The sequence below is a fragment of the Sphaeramia orbicularis genome, chromosome 15 (assembly GCF_902148855.1).
Source record: "Sphaeramia orbicularis chromosome 15, fSphaOr1.1, whole genome shotgun sequence".
NCBI classification, from domain to species: Eukaryota; Metazoa; Chordata; class Actinopteri; order Kurtiformes; family Apogonidae; genus Sphaeramia; species Sphaeramia orbicularis.
In genome coordinates, this window is record NC_043971.1 from 7,025,457 (window position 1) to 7,047,954 (window position 22,498).

The 22,498-nt window shown below is 34.4% G+C and overlaps 1 protein-coding gene across 2 annotated transcripts; it reads right to left on the reverse strand.

Moving 5' to 3' along the window:
• Nucleotides 1-512: 512 nt before the first annotated feature.
• On the reverse strand, nucleotides 513-20,619 carry nanp (N-acetylneuraminic acid phosphatase). 2 transcript variants are annotated; one of them, XM_030156685.1, is made up of 2 exons: nucleotides 20,505-20,619; nucleotides 513-1,236 (listed from the first exon to the last, which is right to left on the reverse strand). In XM_030156685.1, the coding sequence occupies exons 1-2, from the start codon at nucleotides 20,520-20,522 to the stop codon at nucleotides 586-588; spliced, it is 669 nt and encodes a 222-aa protein (XP_030012545.1). In that variant the 5' UTR covers nucleotides 20,523-20,619; the 3' UTR covers nucleotides 513-585. The 2 variants fall into 2 exon arrangements, with proteins under 2 accessions (XP_030012545.1, XP_030012544.1); XM_030156684.1 differs by lacking the exon at nucleotides 20,505-20,619 and adding an exon at nucleotides 5,332-5,553.
• Between the last annotated feature and the right edge of the window lie 1,879 nt (nucleotides 20,620-22,498).

Consider the following 22,498-nt stretch of genomic DNA (forward strand, 5'->3'; position numbering starts at 1 on the left):
TGGTGATTGGGGGGGGGGGGGGGCGGAGTAAAAGTAAGTAAGTAAGTAAGTAAATTTTATTTATAGAGCACTTTTCACAGACAGGGTCACAAAGTGCTTTATCAAATCAAGTTTACAGAAACCCAACAGAATCCTCCAGGAGCAAACACTTGTGATTGGGTACACACGACTGATCTGCCTTGGCGGAGGTCTGCGCTCTCCGAGTGTTTTTCTAGTTTTGAAAGCAATGCAGAAACTCCGATTGTAATTTTTGGGGGGGACATACGGTATAACTGAAAAACCAGGTATAAAAGTGAATGTAGTGGAGAAATAAAAACAAACTGCAAATAAAACAATATTGTGCTTACACACAGTGCAGAGAAAGCATTCCATTAAATTACTTGTAAAACCTGTGTGTTAACACCCTGAAACACCACATAAATCCCAAATGACAAGTGTGTACTTATATTTTAGAATTGCATGAAACAGATAAAAAGTGTCCATAAAAAAGCAGCTCCAAACTTGGCATCACATTCACCTTCAAATCTCCCACATTAATTAAAAATCCCATAATATTGCACCAGTGTCACCCATGTGTTGGTCCTTTTACTTTAGTTCTTCCAGAATGCCTGGCAGATCCAGTACAGTGGGTATGGTGTAGTCTGGTTTCACCAAATCGTCTGCTCCTCCTCCTCCTCCTCCTCCTCTGTTGATCCAAACTGTCGCTCGGACCTTGGCGTTAAAGCCCCCCTGAATATCTGTGTCCAGAGAGTCTCCGACCATGACGCAGTCCTGGGCCTCCACCCCCAGCATGTGGAAACACAGCGTAAAAATGGACAGGAAGGGCTTCTGCTCGGCGTGTTCTCCGCCCACCACGATGGCGTCGAAGAACTCCTCACACCCGGCGACCTCCACCTTCTCCCTCTGCGTCTGAGCCACGCCGTTGGTCAGCAGCAGCAGCTTGTACCGTCCCCGGAGCCGCCGCAGGAGCCCGCACACTTCAGGGGACAGAGTGAGGAGCTCCAGGCGGCTGCTTTTCCACAGGTCGTAACATCGAGCCGCAAGAGATTCAGCGGCTGAACCGTCAGACAAAGTCTCCACCAGGCTCTCCTCCCAGTGACCGACCCGGACCTGGTCTATGGATCTGCTGCCTGTGGGGTCAAAGGTCTCTTCTCTGAGCTTCTGCTTGAACTTGTTGCAGATGATGCTGATGGTGTCATCGTCGAGGTCCAGAGTGGTTTTTAGAAGTTCACTGGTCTGAAAGAGACAAACACAAGACAAAAAAAAATAAAAAATAGGTGAAAATGACAGGTCGACAGAAAGTGGATTTGAAAAGACTGATAGTTATATTAGGTAGTACTACTACTACTACTAATAATAATAATTATAATAACAATAATAATAGGTAAAAGCAGGAAAAAAGCAATAGCTGATTAAAAAACTGATATAAATCCAAGAAAAATTCACTACAGGAGATTAAATTTGTATTAGAATTAGAAATTATTGAAAAGAGCATTTAACAGAAAGTAATAAATATCTAAATTAATATCTGTGTTTATTTCGAACATGCAAAGAAACAAAATAAAACTAAACTAAACTAAAACAAAATAACATTTAAATAAACAGAATCTATCTTCAAGTACGCGCAAGTCTGAATTTTGCATGGGTGAAAAGGAGTAGGAAGAAGTGTAAACTTATTTAATCCGACCCCTCAAGTGCTTTTACACCTTTATCACTAACTTAATACAACAATCAAACAATACATTTTTCCTAATTTTAGCATTCAGCCACAACAAATACATAATACAGTAATTGAATCATACACAACAATAGGATCATGGCCTATCTGTGTTTATATATTATAAACAAGTGGTAGCAGACACAACAAACCCCCCTCGCACGTATTGAAACTTATTTTGGCATGGATCCAGCTGATGTCAGCATATCAACTGCCTCTATATATGTGTCAAGTCTGAAGTAAATTGAAACAAAATTGATGTTTTTATAGATGTGAAATTTCACCCATTATAAGTAAATGGAAGAAAAAAAAGATTTGAAAAATTCATTAAAAATTTGAACTTTGACCTACTTTTCCCAAAATGTAATGACATCTATTCTGGGTCACTGGCAATCGATAAACTCAATTTAGTGTGAATTTAAAAAGTAGTTTTGCTGCTACAGACATTTGAAATTTCGCCCATTATAAGTAAATGGGAAAAAAAAAGATTTGAAAAATTCATAAAATAATTGAACTTTGACCTACTTTTCCCAAAATGTAATGACATCTATTCTGTGTCACTGTAGTTGTAGTAGTAGTAGTAGTAGTAGTTTATTTGGTTGTTAATTACTTTAAACAACAAACAAAAACAACATATCCATTGTTCTATATACAATGCGACTGAAAGAATTTAGGCTGAAGTTAAGACTTATTTTGCCCAACCCTATTTACAATTAACACAATGTTTCCACATGAAAACAAACAAACAAACAAACAAACAAAAATCAATGTTATCATTGCTAAATATACAACAGAAGAGAATACATATTTAATTTAATTCAGGTAAATCATGTCCTTATAAAACTACCAATATCGATCCTAGGCTTCTAAAAAAGTATTTTCTTTTGTCAGTCCTGAGCTCTATATTTTATCTGTACATCTTTTTTGAAAGTTTTAATTGTTTTAGACTGTTTTAATCATTCCTCCATTCAAAACATCTACTTTTTTTTTTAAAAATTGTTCTTGCCTTAGCTTTTTTAAAAATGCTGGTTCCTCTGAGGCTACACTGACTTTTCCTACATTCAGACATCTCCTGGATGAAGGAGGGAGAATAGGAAGATTATTTTGTGCCTTGTACATCACTACCACTGTACTAAGATCAGCAAGATCATGTATTTTCAGTAAATTAAGCTCTGTAAAAATACAAATTTGCTGGTGCATAAAAATCTGCATCAGTAATAATTCTTATTCCCTTTTTTTGAAGTAAAAAGATAGGATGAATATTTGAATAGTAGTTGTTTCCCCATATTTCTGCACCATCATTTAGGTATAGAAGTCATATAAATATAGTAAAATACAAGATATAAAATGGAGTTGACGCATCTTAAGAAGGGGGAGGGTTTTAAAGTCAACCTACAGAGGAACACATGGCTTTCCAAGGACAGGAAGTGGACCTGTAATCTGTGAAGTGACTACACCTTAAAGACATTAAATTTGGAGTTATAATGAAAAACAAAAAACAAGAAATTACATACAACACTTGAATTATTATTGCTAAACAATTTATACACAGATGCAGATTTTTATGAAGAACCACCCACTCTTCTCAATTTACAAAAATGAAATAACTTACAAAAAAAACAAAAAAAACACTGAAATATGTAAAAACCAAACAAGCCTTGATTGTTTGTGAATTTGAATATACTGATACTTGATTAGACCTCTGACTTTATTTTGTTATTTATTTTATTTTCTTTATTATTATTATTACTATTTTATTTTATTTTTATATATAATGTTCTTTAGAAATACTGTTCAGCATAAGTTTGATGTTGATGCTCAGTGTGGGAAAAAAGTCTCTCTCTATGGTAGGGATGTCAAAGTCATTTTAGTTCAGGGGCCACATTTAGCCTAATCTGATCTAAAGTGGGCTGGACCAGTAAAATAATATAAATAATAGGTTAAGAACTTATAAATAATGTCAACACCAAAGTTTTCTCTCTGTTTTTGAGTGAAAAAAGTAAAATTCCGTGGTGAAAATGTTGACATCTCCGAACTGTACTTGAACATAACATGAACAAAATATGAACCTGAAAATTCTTACGAAAAATAAGCGCAATTTTAACAATATCACACCTCAGTTTATCATTTATACATGTGCATCACAATTTACAGATTACAGTGGATCTACAAATACACAAAATATTTAGTAATACGTAGAATATTGGTACAATTCTACATGCATCTCTTAAGAAAATTCATATTGTTCATATTTGTTCAGGTTATTCACATTTTTGTAAAAGGCTAGTCTGTAAATATAAACATTTTTGTGTAATTTTACTTTTTTTACACAAAAAAAAAAAAAAAAAAAAAACCCACAAAAATTTGCGTTTTTCATTATTTATAGGTTGTTATGATTGTATTTTACTGGTCTGACCCACTTCAGATTGAATTGACCTAAAATGATTTTAACATCCTTGACTGTTAATATCTTCATTATAATTTTTCCATTTCACAAATTCATCCCAAGGGCCGGATTGGACCCTTTGGCGGGCCGGATATGGCCCCCAGGCTGCATGTTTGACACCTGTGCTCTATGGAATTCCTTAGAATGTATGACCAGATTTTGATTAACCCTTTCATGCACAGTGGTCACTACAGTGGACAGCTGTTCAAAGCTGTTCTCTTGTATGTTCATAGGTTTTGACGTTTTAGTTCCATATCAGCCAACACAGTGGACACTTATGCACCATCCCATACACTGACATTCAGACCATTACTGTAACTTTGCTGTTCTTCATAAACCTGATCTGCAGTAACATGTTTGAGTGTAAATCAATTGTTATTTGTTAGACAAGAAGGTTTTTTTTTGCATATTATCTCCATGAAGTGAGTAAATACTAGCATTAGAGTATGTTAAAATGTGAGAAGACATCAGATTAGCAGCATTAAAGATGTTTTTATTTCATTGTTTTCATATTACTTTCTGATATTGGGTTTTAAACACGTTTCTTTACTTCAAAAATTAAATGCATAGACATTTTTGTAACTCCATAGAAAAAAAAAAAACTTGATCGCATTGTTTTTTTCATGCCTAAGGAGGAATAAAAACACTGAAGAAAAAAATCTTGACTAAGGTTCTCACAATTCATCCATGAAAGGGTTAATAAAATTTAAAAAAAAAAAGAAAAAAAGTGACTCCACCTGTCAGACAAATCAGGTGTAGTAATAAGCACAACATTCACCTGTGAGATGCAGTCAAGTGCATAGTATAAAGTTGGATTAAACAGAATGAGCTACACAAGTGAAGTACAAGTACATCACATTTGTACTTAAATGCAGTACATGAGTAAAGATGAAGTCTAAGTTAGACCCACCACACCTGTCGGAAATTGTCCAAACGAAACAACCTCTTATTTCAATGAAAAGTACTAATATGCTCAAGTTTCCCAGTGTAAGTGAACGCACCATCATCAAATACAGCAAAAATCTTAAAAATTGTGCCAAAAAAGCAAAAATAAGAGACTTAATTAGAAATTATACACGATTAATAAGCACTAAACGAAACCACACCCACAGTAAGATGAATGAAAGTGCCGTTTATAGGTTTCAGACTCATTTCCGGTCGGTTTTACCTTCTGAATCGCCACTACTCCAGCTTGACTCGTTTCAATCAGAGTATTATCCAAATCGAATAAAATTGCCTTCACAGTTTGGTCGTCCATTGTCCGAATCAAGTAGTATCATCTGCCAGAAACAAGACTCGTGTACATCCGGAAGTACAGCCGGGTGAAATGCATCATGGGAGTTGTAGTTCAGGCGGACGATAAGCACTTACGTATGTTTTCCACCAGAGGGCGCGCGAAGTTCAAATACAGGATTCAGATTCACATTCAAGTTTATTTGTCATTTCAGCATACAAAAATACACAGAAACGAAATATTGTACTCAGGTCCCCGACTGTCAGCAGCATTTAGTAAAAATAGTATAAGTTACTGATAAAAATAATAAAAATACTAAAAAATACTGATATAAAAAAAAACAAAACAATAACAATAACACTCCCCCTAAAAATTACTTATAAATAACTTAAAAAAAAAAAAAAAAAAAAAAAAAAAAAAAGTTTTATTTATAAAGTGCACAGCAGTAAAGTGCCAATTTCAAAGTGCATTCTGGGCTCAAAGTTCAGCAGGAGTTCATCATTCTAACTGATGAACTTTACTCTGTAGTTTAACGGGTCTATGGAAGGAAATCTGTCTCATCAGATTTTGAATTAGAAAAGCCATTGAATTTCCAGCATTGAAATTTTTTTGCACTAAAATTAAGTGTCTGAATTTTTTGTGATTTTTTAAACTATATTCATAAATTTAGAGTTAAAAAAACAAAATCAGATGCAAAAAATTCAGATCACACTTCCGGGAAACCAAGGATAATATATATATGTAAGCACACAAACTAGCATCCACAATCATAATACAAAGAAAGAAAAAAAAAGAGCCTACAGTGCACATGTACATTTAGTATTTGGAGCTTCTTATATTTTTAATCTATTCTTGTATTTTATTCTTTTATTTTGTTGTGTATATTGTTCTGTATTTTTATTTATTTATTTGTTTTACTTTTTTTTTTTTTTTTTTTTTTTTACAGTTGTTTGATGTCTTTTAATCTATTCTTGCATTTTACTCTGTAATTTTGGTTTTATCAATTGTTCCGTATTTATTTATTTATTTATTTATTTATTTATTTTTTACAGTTGTTCTATGTCTTTTAATCTATTCTTGCATTTTACTCTGTAATTTTGGTTTTATCAATTGTTCCGTATTTATCTATTTATTTATTTATTTTCAGTTGTTCTATGTCTTTTAATCTATTCTTGTATTTTACTCTGTTATTTTGGTTTTATCAATTGTTCCATATTTATTTATTTATTTTTTACAGTTTTTCTATGTCTTTTAATCTATTCTTGCCTTTTACTCTGTTATTTTGGTTTTATCAATTGTTCTGTTTTTATTTATGTATTTATTTATGTATGTATGTATGTATTTATTTATGTATTTATGTATGTATGTATGTATTTATTTATGTATTTATGTATTTATGTATGTATGTATGTATATATGTATGTATGTATGTATGTATGTATGTATTTATGTATGTATGTATGTATGTATGTATGTATTTATTTATGTATTTATGTATGTATGTATGTATTTATTTATGTATTTATGTATTTATGTATGTATGTATGTATATATGTATGTATGTATGTATGTATGTATGTATTTATGTATGTATGTATGTATGTATGTATGTATGTATGTATGTATGTATGTATTTATGTATTTATGTATGTATGTATGTACATATACATATATACATATATATGTATATATATATATATATATATATATATATATATATATATATATATGTATGTATGTATGTATGTATGTATGTATATATGTATGTATGTATGTATTTATGTATGTATGTATGTATGTATGTATGTATTTATGTATTTATGTATGTATGTATGTATGTACATATACATATATACATATATATATATATGTATGTATGTATGTATGTATATATGTATGTATGTATGTATGTATGTATTTATTTATTTATTTTTACAGTTGTTCTATGTTTTTTAATCTATTCTTATATTTTACTCTGTTATTTTATTTTTTATTTATTTTTATGTACAGCACTTTGGTCCGCTGTGGTTGTTTTAAAGTGTTTTACAAATAAAGTTGGATCGGACTGGATTAGATATCTTAGCATCATGAGGTCCATTCCCAGAGAAATCGTTGGTTGATGTGCCCTTGAGCAAGCCACGTAACCATCACTGATGCAGTGGCTACCTGCTGATTCTCCTTCTTCTTTTTCTAAATAAGTGCAATAAAATAGTGTAAATATAATATATGATCACTAAACCAAAATCTGAATATTAACCTGATGGAATAAAAACCCAGCTGCAGTTTTGTCTTCATTATCAGACACTGTTTTCCATCCTGGAGACTTTTTACCCAGTTCTTGTTTCAATGTAACTGGATCTCCTGCAGTTGCAATTCAATTAAAGTCAATGTAACCACAGTGGATGGGAAACAGTGTCATCGCTCGTCTAATTAAACCGCCTACGTGATACGTGACCGTGAATATTGCCAATTTAAACAGATATTCCGTGACTCTTTCAAAATCAAAACATACCTCGTCCTTTTACGTGCTCTTTCCTCTGGCAGCGGGCCACGGCCTCACACGCAACAGTGTGCAGGCCTGTTGCACTAACAAACCCAATCAGAAATCACAACAATCCATTCTCACATTACCTGACAGGACTCTGACTGGAACTCAGGTGACCTAGTTTTGTTTTGGTTTTTTTTGGTTTTTTCTGTCCCAGAGGGAAAATTTGTCACAGGTAGAACGCTACAGTCTGTTGCATTTCACATAACAAACATCATTAACAGGACATTTAACAGTACATTAATTAAAGCAGGGGTGTCAAACTCATTCCAGTCCAGTTCCACATTCTACTAAATCTGATCTGCAGTGGGCCGAACCAGTAAAATAATAACAGAATAATATAGAAATAATGCCAACTCCAAACTTTTCTCTATGTTTTAGAGCAGGGGTGTCAAACATGCGGCCCGGGGACCAAATGCGGCCCGCCAAAGGTTCCAATATGGCCCGCGGGATGAATTTACAAAGTGCAAAAATTACACTTAAGATATTAACCCTTTCATGCATGAATTTGAGAACATTTATCAAGATTTTTTTCTTTGTTCCTCTTTGGGCATTAAAAAAACAATGCGAGTACATTTAAAAAAAAAAAAATTATGAAGCTATTTTTCATGGAGTTGCAAAAATGTCCACTCAGCTGGACACTATGTGTTTAACCCTTTCATGCACAGTGGTCACTACAGTGGACAGCTATTCTACAGCTGTTCTCTTGTATATTCATGGGTTTTGTCGTTTCAGTTCATTATCAGCCAACACAGTGGACACTTATGCATATGTAACTTTGCTGTTCTTGATAAACCTGATCTGCAGTAACATGTTTGAGTGTAAATCAATTGTTATTAGACTGTAATTATCATTTTTTCTTTAGCAAAATGTTTTTTTTTTGTATATTATCTCCATGAAGTAAGTAATAACTAGTATTAGAGTATGTTTAAATATGAGAAAACATCAAATTAGCAGCATTAAAAGTGTTTATATTTCATAGTTTTCACAGTATATCAGTAAATACATGTTTCTTTGCTTCAAAAATTAAACACATCGTATCCATTTGAGTGAACATTTTTGCAGCTCCATAAAAAATAGGTAAAATAAATATAAAAATAATAATAAAAAGCTGTCAATTGCATTTTTTTCATGCCTAAAGAGGAATAAAAACAGGGGGGAAAAGTCATGATTAAGGTTCTCATAATTCATGCATGACAGGGTTAATTTTTGAAGCAAAGAAACATGTATTTCCTGATATACTGTGTGAAAACTATGAAATAAAAACATTAAATGCTGCTAATTTGATGTTTTCTCACATTTTAACATACACTACAAAAATAAGTTATGGATATTTTTAATTTTTGGGCTATTTTTTTCAGTTGGGATTCTTGCACAATGCTTTTTACTTTTTTGTTTGTGAATTGAATTGAAACATATTTTTTTTTAATGACCAGACAGTTTTATTTACAAATGGCAAAAATGACAAAAAAAAAAAAAAAGACAAAAAAAAAAAAAAAAGAAATATCCTTAACTTTTTGTTTGTAGTGTACTCTAATACTAGTCATTACTCACTTCAAGGCCAAAAATATGCCAAAAAAAAAAAAAAAACTTTGTTGTTAATTACAGTCTAATAACAATAACAAGGAATTGATTTACACTCGATCAGGTTTATCAAGAACAGCAAAGTTACAGTAATGTTTTCAATGTCAGTGTATTGGATGGTGCATAAGCGTCCACTGTGTTGGCTGATATGGAACTAAAACAACAAAATCCGTGAACATATAAGAGAACAGCTGTAGAATAACTGTCCACTGTAGTGACCAGTATGCATGAAAGGGTTAACAATCAAGGATGTCAAAGTCGTTTTTATTCAGGTTCCACATATAGACCAATATGAGCTCAACTAAAATAATAGCATCATAACCGATAAATAATGACTCCAAATTTTCTTAGTTTAATGTGAAAAACATAATATTCCATTACATCTATAAACAAGTAATCACAACTCCCAATTTTTCTCTTTGTTTTAGTATAAAAACTTACATGAAATGATGAAAATATTAACATTTACAAACTATCCTTTAACAATAAAATGCGAAAACCCTGAAATTTTGAAAGTGAAATTTTAACATTATTCTTCCTGTTTTTAAATATTTTGTGCGTTTTGTAGATCCAATCTGTAATATGCATGTATAAATGGCAAGTTGAGGTGTAATATTGTTAAAATTGCACTTATTTTTCTCAAGAAATTTCAGTTTTTTTCAGGTTATTCGCATCATTTTTGTTTGGATAGTTTGTAAATGTACACATTTTTATAATTAAATTTTAATTGCACTAAAACAAAGAGAAAAATTTGGAGTCGTCATTATTTACAGGTTATTATGCTGTTGTTTTACTGGTCCGGCCCACTTAAGATCAGTTTGGGCTGAATGTGGCCCCTGAAAGAAAATGAGTATGACACCCCTGTTTTAGAGCGAAAAAAGTAAATTTACATTATGAAAAGGTTTACATCTACAAACTATCCTTTCAAAAGATGTGAATAACATGAACAAACTGAAAAAATAAGTGTAATTTTAACAACATTCTGCCTCAGTTTATCATTTCCACATGTACATTAGAACTTACAGATCACAGTGGATCTACAAATACACAAAACATTTAGTAACAAATAGAATATTGTCAAAATTGTACTTACTTCTCTTAAGACATTTCAGGTTGTTCATATTTGTTCAGGTTATTCACATTTTTTGCAAAATTATATTTCGTTTTAATGTAAATACACGAAAATATTCACATTTACAAAGAGAAAAATTTGGAGTTGTCATTATTTAGATATTATTATGGTGGTATTTGACTGAATCCTGCCCACTTGAGATTGAATTGGTCTGAATGTGGAACTTGAACTAAAAGGATTGTTATTATCAGTATAATTTTTTCATTTCACAGATTCATCCCAAGGGTCGGACTGGACCCTTTGGCGGGCCGGATTTGGCCCCCGGGCCGCATGTTTGACACCTGTGAATTAAAAAAGCAGACAGTACATTATTAATAAAACACACAGTACTGTGCAAAAGTCTTCAGCCATATTCAGTTTTGTTGTTTCTGCAGAGTTCAAATGAGCATATATATATTCTGTTGGGTTTCTGTAAATTGGCTTAGAGTCTGGTTTTGACCAACTCTAAATATAAAATGTCATGAGATAACTTTTTTGTTGTGATCTGGCGCTATATAAATACAATTTGATTGATTGAGTGATTTGATTGGTTTTCCCCTGTAAGTCGCTTTGGAAAAAATGCATAAACATAACATAAACATAAACATGTTTTTATTTCTCATTCTCTTTTCTTCAGGAAATATGTGCATAACCTTTAAAGACACAACAATTTGGATCTAAATAGGCTGTAAAGGTTAACCTGTGCCTTTCTACCTAATTTGTGTTCATTTTACCTATTTACCTTGACTATAAGTGAAGAACCATGAGGACAAAATTAATCAATAACACCTCGTTAGAAAGATAATAATCTCTAGTTTCAGAAAACGTTATTTTTCAGTATCTGACTAAAATCTAACCTGAACTACATCAGCTTAAATGTAACTGAATTATTATCATTTTTTTTTTAATTATTTTTTTTTGTTATTATTATACCCATTTTTGAACAGGGATATAATTACCTCCGCCAAGGAGGTTATGTTTTTGCCAGGGTTTGTTTGTCTGTCTGTTTGTCTGTCCGTTAGTGTGCAACATAACTCAAAAAGCTATGGACAGATTTTGATTACATTTTCAGGGTTTGTTGGAAATGGGATAAGGAAGAAATGATTAACTTTTGGGGGTGATCTGGAAGAAATCCTGGATTCTGGATCACTTTGAAATTTTCATTAACATTGTGGTAAATGGGGCCAAAATTTTCGTTTCCCAATATCTCGCTTAATTATTGACCAAAACTCATGAAATTTTACTCAGGAATTGACAATGGGGTCCTCTATCACATTTCAAAGGCTGATCCGGATCTGATCCAGAAGGCGGATTTTATCTCAATTTATATAAAAAATGGGGGTGCCCTTACTTTTTGGCCTACTGTGCCTTTAATTTGGATAAAAATTTCAGGAAATGTTGATACTGGCACAAGGAACAAATGATTAAATTTTGGTGGTGATTGGGGGTGGGGGGGCCCACGGGGGGGCCCACTGATCAGCCTTGGCGGAGGTCTGCGCTCTCTGAGTGCTTCTAGTTAATGCTGGAATGGACCACTCATGACAGCAAACAGGTAGGAAGTCCCATTAGAAGCACCTTGAATTGCCTTGTTCCTGAAATGTCCCATACAAATAAACTTGCCTTGCGTTCAAGAACTTGATGGAAACTCCAACAAACGCTCCACTTCCCACAGCCTCTCATGACTTTCTCATATAACCTGTTTTTCAGCGTCATTGTTAGATTGTCAAACCATTGTGAATACACTTTCCAGGATTGTGTCTCCAAATATACCTTATTAATTACTTCCATTACCCAACACGATAAATCAAGAACTGCTGTGAGAAGTCGAACCTGTTATTATGCATCGGTACAAGCAACACCTGCTGCTCGCATGCGAAGGAGGGATGTGCATGTGGAAATGACAGAACTCAAAACCATATCGTTAACGTGGAAAAAAAAGAGGGAAGAGAAACATAAACAGTGCATGAAGAGTGAATCTGGAAGAGTAAAGTCGGAATTTCCCTTCTGATGTGGAGGGGAAAAAAAGCAAACGACTTCCCCCCCAAAAAAATCTGTGTGTGACTCTTTTAAGAAGAAGCATCTGAAGGACCGGTGAGACCTGGTGTCTTTGTCTGCACGACACTGTTCCTCTTTTATCTGTGTGGGTGGCTGTGAATGCACCGTCACACGCTATCTCTGAGCTGAGTATGAACACCCACCCCCCGCAAAGGCCAGTCATTAAACACCTCCACCCCCCACCCCCCCTCTGAAGAGAACACTCCAGTGTGTTTGCTCTGTGTGGTTTTCACCGTGTTAAAGACTGGTGTAGTTTTTGTGACCCTGCACTTGTTCTGTGTAATTAAAGGCATCAGCCGGGGCAGCAGGGTTTGTGATCTGTGGGTGTGGATGTGTTTATGTTTGTCTGTCACAAAGCCAGGGAGGCAGGTGGATCTTAACCCCGGAGGACGAACCACGAGCTCAGGACTGGGGATTTTCACATACAGGGTTCTACCAGGACCGCATATTATAATGTCCTTCTCTTAACTTTTAAAATTTAAAATCTAATATCTAAAATCTAAAATTTTCTGAATACAAAAAGGAAGGTTTTTACTTTTAACGCGAAACATAAATTCCATTGTTTTTAAATATACAATATCAAAAAATTTTAGTAAACCAGATTCTACAAAAAGTGGATTATTTGATTGGAGATAACCAGCTTTGTTTATGACTCTAATAGCTTTTTTTTGGAGTTTAATTATCGGGTCTATATTAGTTTTATACACATTGCCCCATATTTCCACACAGTATGACATATATGGCATTACAAGTGAACAATACAACATATGCAAACATTTTTTGCTTAACAAGTCTCGAGTTTTATAAAGAATCGCAACAGCCTTGGACATTTTGCGTTTGATATATTCTGTTTGTGGTTTCCAACAGAGTTAATGGTCAATAATCACTCCCAAAAATTTTGTTTCATACACCCTTTCAATCTCAATTTCATTAATTTTCAGTTTTATATCATAATTTCCCCTAGCACCACCAAAAACCATACATTTTGTTTTATCTTCATTAAGTGATAACTTATTTACATCAAACCATTTTTTTTAACTTGATCAATTCCTATATATATATATATATATATATATATATATATATATATATATATATATATATATATATATATATATATATATATAATATGATGATCTTTTCTTTTTTCTTTTTTTTTTTACTGATTTATCTCGAATATGGAAATGGTACAAGCTTCCTGATTACTACTAACTGACTTCTTTGCACAACATAATATAGAAATGAAAATTCCAGGAAGCAAAAAACAATAATAAACACAAAAAGAGAAAAAGAGTCATATTCGAAAAGGAGTGAGAAGAAGCATAGCGTATTAGCTCTCACCCCTTTGTCTAAACCAGTAATACAGTGTTTTTCAACCTTGGGGTCAGGACCCTACATGGGGTCATCTTGAATTCAAATGGGGATGCCTGAAATTTCTAGTAATTTATAAAAAATAAAAATAAAAAAACTTACAAATAAAAATATATGGTGAGTTGACAGAGACAATCCCAATCCATAAAAGACATGACAAACTGTGAGTCTGAAACTGCAGCACTGTGGTTCTGTTTATCTGTCAAATGTTCATTGTGGTCAGTTTCAGATGCTGCAGCTCTTTCATAATTCATAGTTTGTCTTCTTGCTTGTTCAGTATTAATTGTCAGCCTTGTAAATCCAAGCTGGACTGACTGTACATATCCTGACCAAGGAAAATCAAATTCTCCCTTTGTGCAGTAATCTACACCTGGATTTACTGCCTCCGTCCAGAATAATATACATTATATCGACTAAATGTCCACTAAAATTATTGTTTATTTGCAACATAGTATAGCAAACTATTACATGATCAAAAACAAATAAATTTTAGCAAAAAAAAAAAAAGTCTCCGTTTTGAATGTCTGGGGTCGCCAGAAATTTGTGATGTTAAAATGGGGTCACAAGCCAAAAAAGGTTGGAAAGCACTGTGGTGATGGTACAAGCTTCCTGATTGCTACTAACTGACTTCTTTGCACAACATAATATAGAAATGAAAATTAAAGGAAGCAAAAAATAATAAACACAAAAAAAGAAAAAGAGAAAAAGAGTCATATTTGAAAAGGAGTGAGAGGAAGCATAGTGTATTAGCTCTCACCCCTTTGTCTAAACCAGTAATATGTACATATATATACATACACACACATCCACATATACAATCATATACATACACATACACATACATTCATTCCTTTTCTGAACCTGCTTTATCCTCACTAGGGTCACGGGGGTCACTTGGAGCCTTTCCCAGCTACTTACAGGGGAAGGTGGGGTTCACCCTGGACATTTCACCAGTTCATCACCAGGCTGAACATATAGAGACAAACAACACACCTATGGGCAATTTAGATTAACCTGCATGTCTTTGGATGGTGGGAGGAGCCAGAGTACCCAGAGGGAACCCACGCAGACATGGGGAGACTATGCAAACTCCACGCAGAAAGGTCCCACCCCCATCGACTGGTGTTGGAATTGAACCCAGGACTTTCTCGGTGTGAGGCTGCACCACCGTGTCGCCCTTACATATACATACATACACATATACATGCCCATGCACATACACTTACATATACATACATACACATATACATGCCCATGCACATACACTTACATATACATACATATACATATATACATATACATACCCATGCACATGATCTGTGGATTAAATATAGGAAACTACATGATTTACACCAAAAAAATCCAAAATATAGAAGATAAGACTATATAAAAATGGTGATTAATCAGTTAAGAAAGGGAGAAATAGTGAAAAATTCATTTAGGAACTGCCACAAAAGTAGCACTAGGTCTTTATGGGTTAACTCCAACTAATAAACAAAATGCTAAATAAAAAATAAAATGAGTCAGCTTTACACAAAATTAATCCAAAAACATCAGATGTAAAACAAAAACACTGACACAGACCTTTTTACTGTACAATGACTTCTCACATTTCATTTTAAAGTATGTTTTTGTTAATAATTTCAGTGCATTATAAAGTATCTACTATAAATGATTCTTCCACCTCTAGATCTCATTAAATTACATCTAATTTAACTCAAATATTGTAATCTTCTGACCTCTACGTGACCCCAGACATGTACTACTACATGTACGTAGGTCACTTGTAAATCAAGATAAGAGGATTTGCTCTCAGAGATATGACTGAGCCCTGCTGCTCTTGACCAGGTGACACCAAATTCACTATCTACCATCAATAAACTGCCCCAAGATTCAGAACATTCCTATTTCTGAAAGATTCAGATCAAATATGTGATGCTCTTACAGAAGCAGCACTGAACTCACCTGCCCTTTCTTTGTCAAAGTGTTCCAACCAAACTGTGCCTCTGATTTAGAGACAAACTCAGGCCACACATACGTGGACACACACACACACACACACACACACACACACACACACACACACACACGTAGATGTGAGATTTTATCGTAGGCAGGGGAATGTATGAACTATAGTCTAAATAGAGAAAACACCGGTGTGCCTAATGGCACTTACCATGGTAACAGGGGGGAGTCTGGCAACCTGCACGTACACAAAAACAAAAACAAGACGATCTGGGGCAGGACGGTGCCTCTTCAGGAGGTTATGCAATGTTCTCCGTGATCGAGGGGCGATACGCTCTTCTGTGAAGCTTATGTAAATTTGTGTGGAGGTGCAGCCAACTGCCCATATGCATCAGTGTTATTGTTAATGGTGCATTTTTTTTACATCAGTGATGTCAACGGTGGCTGAGAAACATGAAATGGCCCTTTTCTGGGTTGGTCTTTGGTGATTGTGCGTCGTCCTGTGGGTACGCTGAAGGTCCGTGCTCATCAAAGACAGGACCTCCCGTAGGCGTCTGGCAGGGTGCCAGAGTTCCCAGCAGCCCCGGCTATGCACCGATACACCTGAGTTCTCCTGACCGACCACTGAACCAGCACAGCAACAGAGACGGACACAAACTATGTGTGGTCAGTGAAGTAAAGCCCTGAGAGCCTGGACACTGGGGGGTTATCGGATCCCAGTGTGGGGGTTGCAGGTTGGACCCAGTGGGTGATACTGTATCACAGCTTTGTTCACTTCACAATGAGCACATAACGATACAGAGGCCACGTCATCAAACATCTGAACATGAGTTAGTATCATCCAGCTGAAGGAAGGATGTTTCACTGTAAACATTCTGATCCTATTTTCTGTATCTGGAGTTAATGAAATGCATATATCATACTTCAAAGTTCTGAAAACAGTGAATGAGCTCTTGGAAACTCCATGGTATCTTGTAGATGGTGCAGTATAAATGAAATGAGCTGCAGAGTTTGTAAAATGCATTGCAAACTCTTAACAATAACTGTGATTACATCAAATGTCAAACTGGAAGCAAACTTTAGAGAGACTGAAAAAACTAAAGTCATGTATTTCCATCAGTGAATCGTCTAAACTGCATCAACAGGAGGCGCTGTAGGCTACATGACACATGACTGGTCCAGAGAGAGGGACAAGAAGAAGAAAAGCAGCGGTTGTTTTTCATCAAAAATGTCTGTAATTTTTTTTTCCACTGAGGAAACAGAGAAATACTTCAGTCTTCTCACCTGTCCAGATGACCTGTTTTACCACATACGTCTAAAAAGACAGATTATTGTCATTTTTATGTGAAACAGAAAAATGAAATCGAGTTTCACACGTCCACCATGAGAAGTGTAAAAAAAAATGTGTACTGAAAATGTGTGTAAATAAGTTAGCACTGATTAATATAAAAGTAACAATTTTACCCATAAACCTAATTAACTATGTTGTTAATTAGACTAAACTACACCAATATTAGTAATAATAAGTAAGTAAATACAGGTAAAATTTATATAATATCCGGGAGATGCAGCAAACAGTGGATCAATCTGTCAATCAGTGTTTGCTTCATAAGAATTTATTTAAAAAAAAAACAAAAAAGTTTCTATTTTCTCTGTATGTATTTACTCAAAACCATGAGGGGAAAAATGATTTGCGAAATTCTGCAAAAAAAAAAAAATCTGAAATATTTCAGTTTACTTACAAATGTTCCAATCAACCTCAAAACACACTTTAAATATATATATGGACATGCATGTTAATTGATCAGTTGAGAAAAGCATCTGTAAAATAATTCAAGAACGATAACTGAGGTTTTAGGAGAGACCTCCAGCAGGTGAGAGCTCAAAGGAACAGGCTCCAGATCCGGTGGTTGTTTTGGGCTAAAGAAGAGGTTGTGGTCACAGGACCAGGACTGACGAGGCAGTGTCAAACCTTGAATACGGGATGAAGAAACAACCTACAAACCTGTTGCTCAAGGCCAAAATACCCACACATGTCAGAAATAGATGTTTGTGAAGGAGACTGACATGAACATTTACCACAAACATGCACAAAGAGGAAACCTGCTGCTCCTCAAGATCAAGAAATGACATTTACAGCAAAGATGGAAGCTGCTTGACGTGACAGAGCCCGGAAAATATTCATAAATTATGATGATATCACTCACTTCCCTTATTACGTGAAGTTCCAGTTTCTGTATCAGTCACGCAAAGAAATCAGAATGTGAAACTTACAAAATACTGTGTAGTTGTGGTTTAAAGCAGTGGTTTCTGACCTTTTTTGGCTCATGACCCCATTTTAACATCACAAATTTCTGGTGACCCCCGACATTCAAAAACTGAGCCTTTTTTTTTTTTTTTTTCGCTAAAATTAATGTGTTTTTGATCATGTAAGGGTTAGTATGGATACTATGTTGCAAATAAATGTAAATTTTAGAGGACATTTAGCCTATATCGCAGGTGTCAAACATGCGGCCTGGGGGCCAAAATCGGCCCACCAAAGGGTCAAATCCAGCCCCTGGGATGAATTTATGAAATGCAAAAATTACACTGAAGAAATTAACAAGGATGTTCAAATAATTTTAGGTCAATTCAATCTAAAGTGAATCAGACCAGTAAATTACTGTCCTACTATAACGCATGTTCTGTGTCCGTCCCGTCCATCTGTGTCCCACTGATGTTGCGTGTGAGGGCGTTTGGGTGCAATGCCGCTGTTGCACCACAGGAAGGCGTTATCGTACAATGGCACCATGGGTACAATGCCACTAGTAATAATAATCTATAAATAATAAAAACTGCAAATTTTCCTCTTTGTTTTAATGTTATAAAAAGGACAATTACACAAAAATGTTTACATTTACAGACTAGCCTTTTACAAAAAATATGAATGACCTGCAATGTCTTAAGAGAAGTATGTGTAATTTTAGCAATATTTTGCCTGTTATTAAATGTTTTGTGCATTTGTAGATTCACTGTGATCTGTAAGCTGTAATGCATCCTACTATAATGGACGTTTCTGTGTCTGGTGCATGTCCTGATGTTGCAACATGGGAGGGCGTACAGGTGCAATGCCGCTGTTTCACCACGGGAGGGCGCTATCGTAAATGGCACCACAGGTACAATGCTGCTAGTATGTATAAATGATAAACTGAGGCGTAATATTGTTGAAATTACACTTATTTTTCTTGAGAATTTTCAGGTTGTTCATATTTGCTCATGTTATGTTCAAGTACAGTTTGTAGAGGTAAACATTTTCATTATGGAATTTTACTTTTTTCACTCAAAAACATAGAGAAAACTTTGGAGATGACATTATTTATAAATTCTTATCCTACTCTTTATTTATTTTACTGATCCGGCCCACTTCATATCATATTAGGCTGTATGTGGCCCCTGACCTAAAATGACTTTGACACCCCTGGTCTATATAACGTATATTATTATGGACGGAGGCAGTAAAGCCAGGTGTAGATTACTGCACAAAGTGAGAATTTGATTTCCTTTGGTCAGGATATGTACAGTCAGTCTAGCTGTGATTTCCAAGGCTGACAATTAATACTGAACAAACAAAAACTCAAACTATGAATTATGAAAGAGCTGCAGCATCTGAAACCGACCACAATGAACATTTGACAGATAAACAGAACCACAGTGCTGCAGTTTCAGACTCACAATTTGTCATGTCTTTTATGGATTAGGATTGTCTCTCTCAACTCACCATATATTTTTTATTAGTAAATTTCTATTTTATTTTTATCAATTACTAGAAATTTCAGGCCACCCCATTTGAATTCCAAGTGACCCCACGTGGGGTCCTGACCCCAAGGTTGAAAAACACTGCTTTATTTTGTTATTGTATTAGAAAGTGCTCTGTTGAAATGTAATAGGTTACAGTTCAGTTACCCATCTGTTATGAGTTTAATGAGTAACTGAACTATTTTAACTCACCATATGTTTTTATTTTTATTTTTATCAATTACTAGAAATTTCAAGTGACCCCATTTGAATTTCTGATAACCCCACGTGGAGTCCCGACCCCAAGGCTGAAAAACACTGGCTTAAAGTCCCATAATATGACTGCTTTCTGTTCCAACAGCCGGTGAAGATCTAAGGCAGCGCTGCGTTGGTATGTCGGTGACAGTAATTATCATGTCAGGATTTTACAAGAGAGATACCAAAACAACCTAAGTAGCTCTGAGGTCTGACAGAAATGTCTTTAAAACACAGTAAATGATAGCGATAAAGATGCTATAAAATGACACAGTGAAGGGAAACAGAGCTAATGCTGAAGCTGTATGACTAGGTATTATTTAATTTCTCAAATTCATGGTGACGATCACTTTTCTCTGGTGCTGAGTCATGGTGAGACATGAATTATCGTGTAAAACAAAGACAAATTGTGAGTGCACGCGTGATGGAGAACCCAGAGAAATTTACCTGCAGATTCCACAACATGTCACTGTATCCCAAAGGTGCAATTTTCAGGCTGACTGGACAAAAACAAGATGGGACGGGCTGAGACAGGTGACTGGACCAGGCTTTGATCCTTCACCTGAAACAAAGAGGGAAAAACATACAGGAACGACACTGAGACTGAGAAATATGTATTTGCATTTACAACATTTATAGAATTTTGATTTGTTCATAATAGTCAATCTTTAACCCTTTCATGCATGAATTACGAGAACCTTAGTCAATATTTTTTTCTTGAGTGTTTTTGTTCCTCTTTAGGTATGAAAAAAACAATGCAATTGATTTTTTTTAAATTTTATTTTTTTTATTAACCTATTTTTCGTGGAGTTACAAAAATGTCCACTCAGCTGGACTCCATGAATTTAAGTTTTGAAGCAAAGAAACATTTATTTAAAAATCATCATCAGAAAGTGATATACTGTGTGAAAACTATGAATTAAAAACATTTTTAATGCCGCTATTTGCTAAATTGCATTTCATCATACTCTAGTAATAGTTATTAGTCATTTCATGAAGATATTATCCTCCTGAGACCCAGGAAATTGACAGTTTTAGCTGTTTTACATAAAAAAAATTGTCTTGATTGGAAACTGCATAATGCAACAGTTTTTTCAGATACATTTTTAAGATTATTTTTATTTATTGATTGATTTTTTTAATGGAATGTCCTTTGCAATGGACAGCATTTAAGTTAAACTGTCAAACTTTTGTCCCCTATAGAGGACAAAATGCATTGCTGGGTTTCAGGAGGATATGCAAAAAAATAAATAAATAAAACATTTTGGTTTGTTAATCACAGTCTAATAACAATGAGCAATTAATTTACACTAAAGCATGTCACTGCAGATCAGGTTTATCTAGAACAGCAAAGTTACAGTAATTGTATGAATTGCAGTGTTTGGGATGATGCATAAGCATCCACTGTGTTGGCTGATATGGAACTAAAACAACAAAACCCATGAATAAACAATAGAATAGCCATAGAATAGCTGTCCACTGTAGTGACCACTGTGCATTAAAGGGTTAACCTTATGTTGAAACGGCAAAAATACTGTAAAGTGTGTATGTTTTTATGCATGTGTTGGACTAAAACAGACAGTCATATTAAGGACAACAGCCACTGAAAAAGTAAATACTGTAAATATCTTCATCTACAGCAAAGAGGGTGATGTATAACTCTAACCCTGGAAGGCACAAAGTAAAAACAGCACAAAAACAGTAAACTGGAATTTATAAATGAGCACTACAACAAAGATCTGACCTTATAGAGCAGAAGTGTCAAACTCATGTTAGTTCAGGGGCCACATACAGCCTAATATGACATAAAGTGGGCCGGACCAGAAAAATAATATAAATAATAGGATAAGAACTTTGGAGTGAAAAAAGTAAAATTCCGTAATGAAAATGTTTATGAATTGTACTCAAACAAAACGTGAACAAATATGAACAACCTGAGAATTATTTAGTAAAATAAAGTGCAATGTTAACAATATTACGCCTTAGTTTATCATTTATACATGTCGATCACAACTTAGAGATAACAGTGGATCTACAAATACACAAAACATTAAATAACAGGGAGAATATTATTAAAATTCCACATACTTCTCTTAAGAGATTTCAGGTTTTCACTTTTTTTTTTTTTTTTTTTTTTTTTTATGAAAGGCTAGTCTGTAAATGTCAACATGTTTTGTGCAATTTTATTTTTTTTTTTTTTTTTTTTACACCAAAACAATGAGAAAAATTTACAGTTTTCATTATTTATATGTTATTCTGATAGATTTTACTGGTCTGTTCCACTTTAGATTGAATTGACTTAAAATGATTGTTAATATCTTTCTTCGGTGTCATTTTTGCTTTTCATAAATTAATCCCAGGGGCCAGATTGAACCCTTTGGCGAACCGCATTTGGCCCCCGGAACGCATGTTTGACACCTTCATTATAGAGGAACAATCTG

What these genes read in the sequence shown, in the direction of transcription:
- nanp (XM_030156684.1), bottom strand. Translation starts at nt 5,421, where the DNA reads ATGGACGACCAAACTGTGAAGGCAATTTTATTCGATTTGGATAATACT. An exon ending in GAGTAGTGGCGATTCAGAAG is followed by an intron (nt 1,237 to 5,331) that starts GTAAAACCGACC and finishes TGTCTCTTTCAG; the next exon opens with ACCAGTGAACTTCTAAAAAC.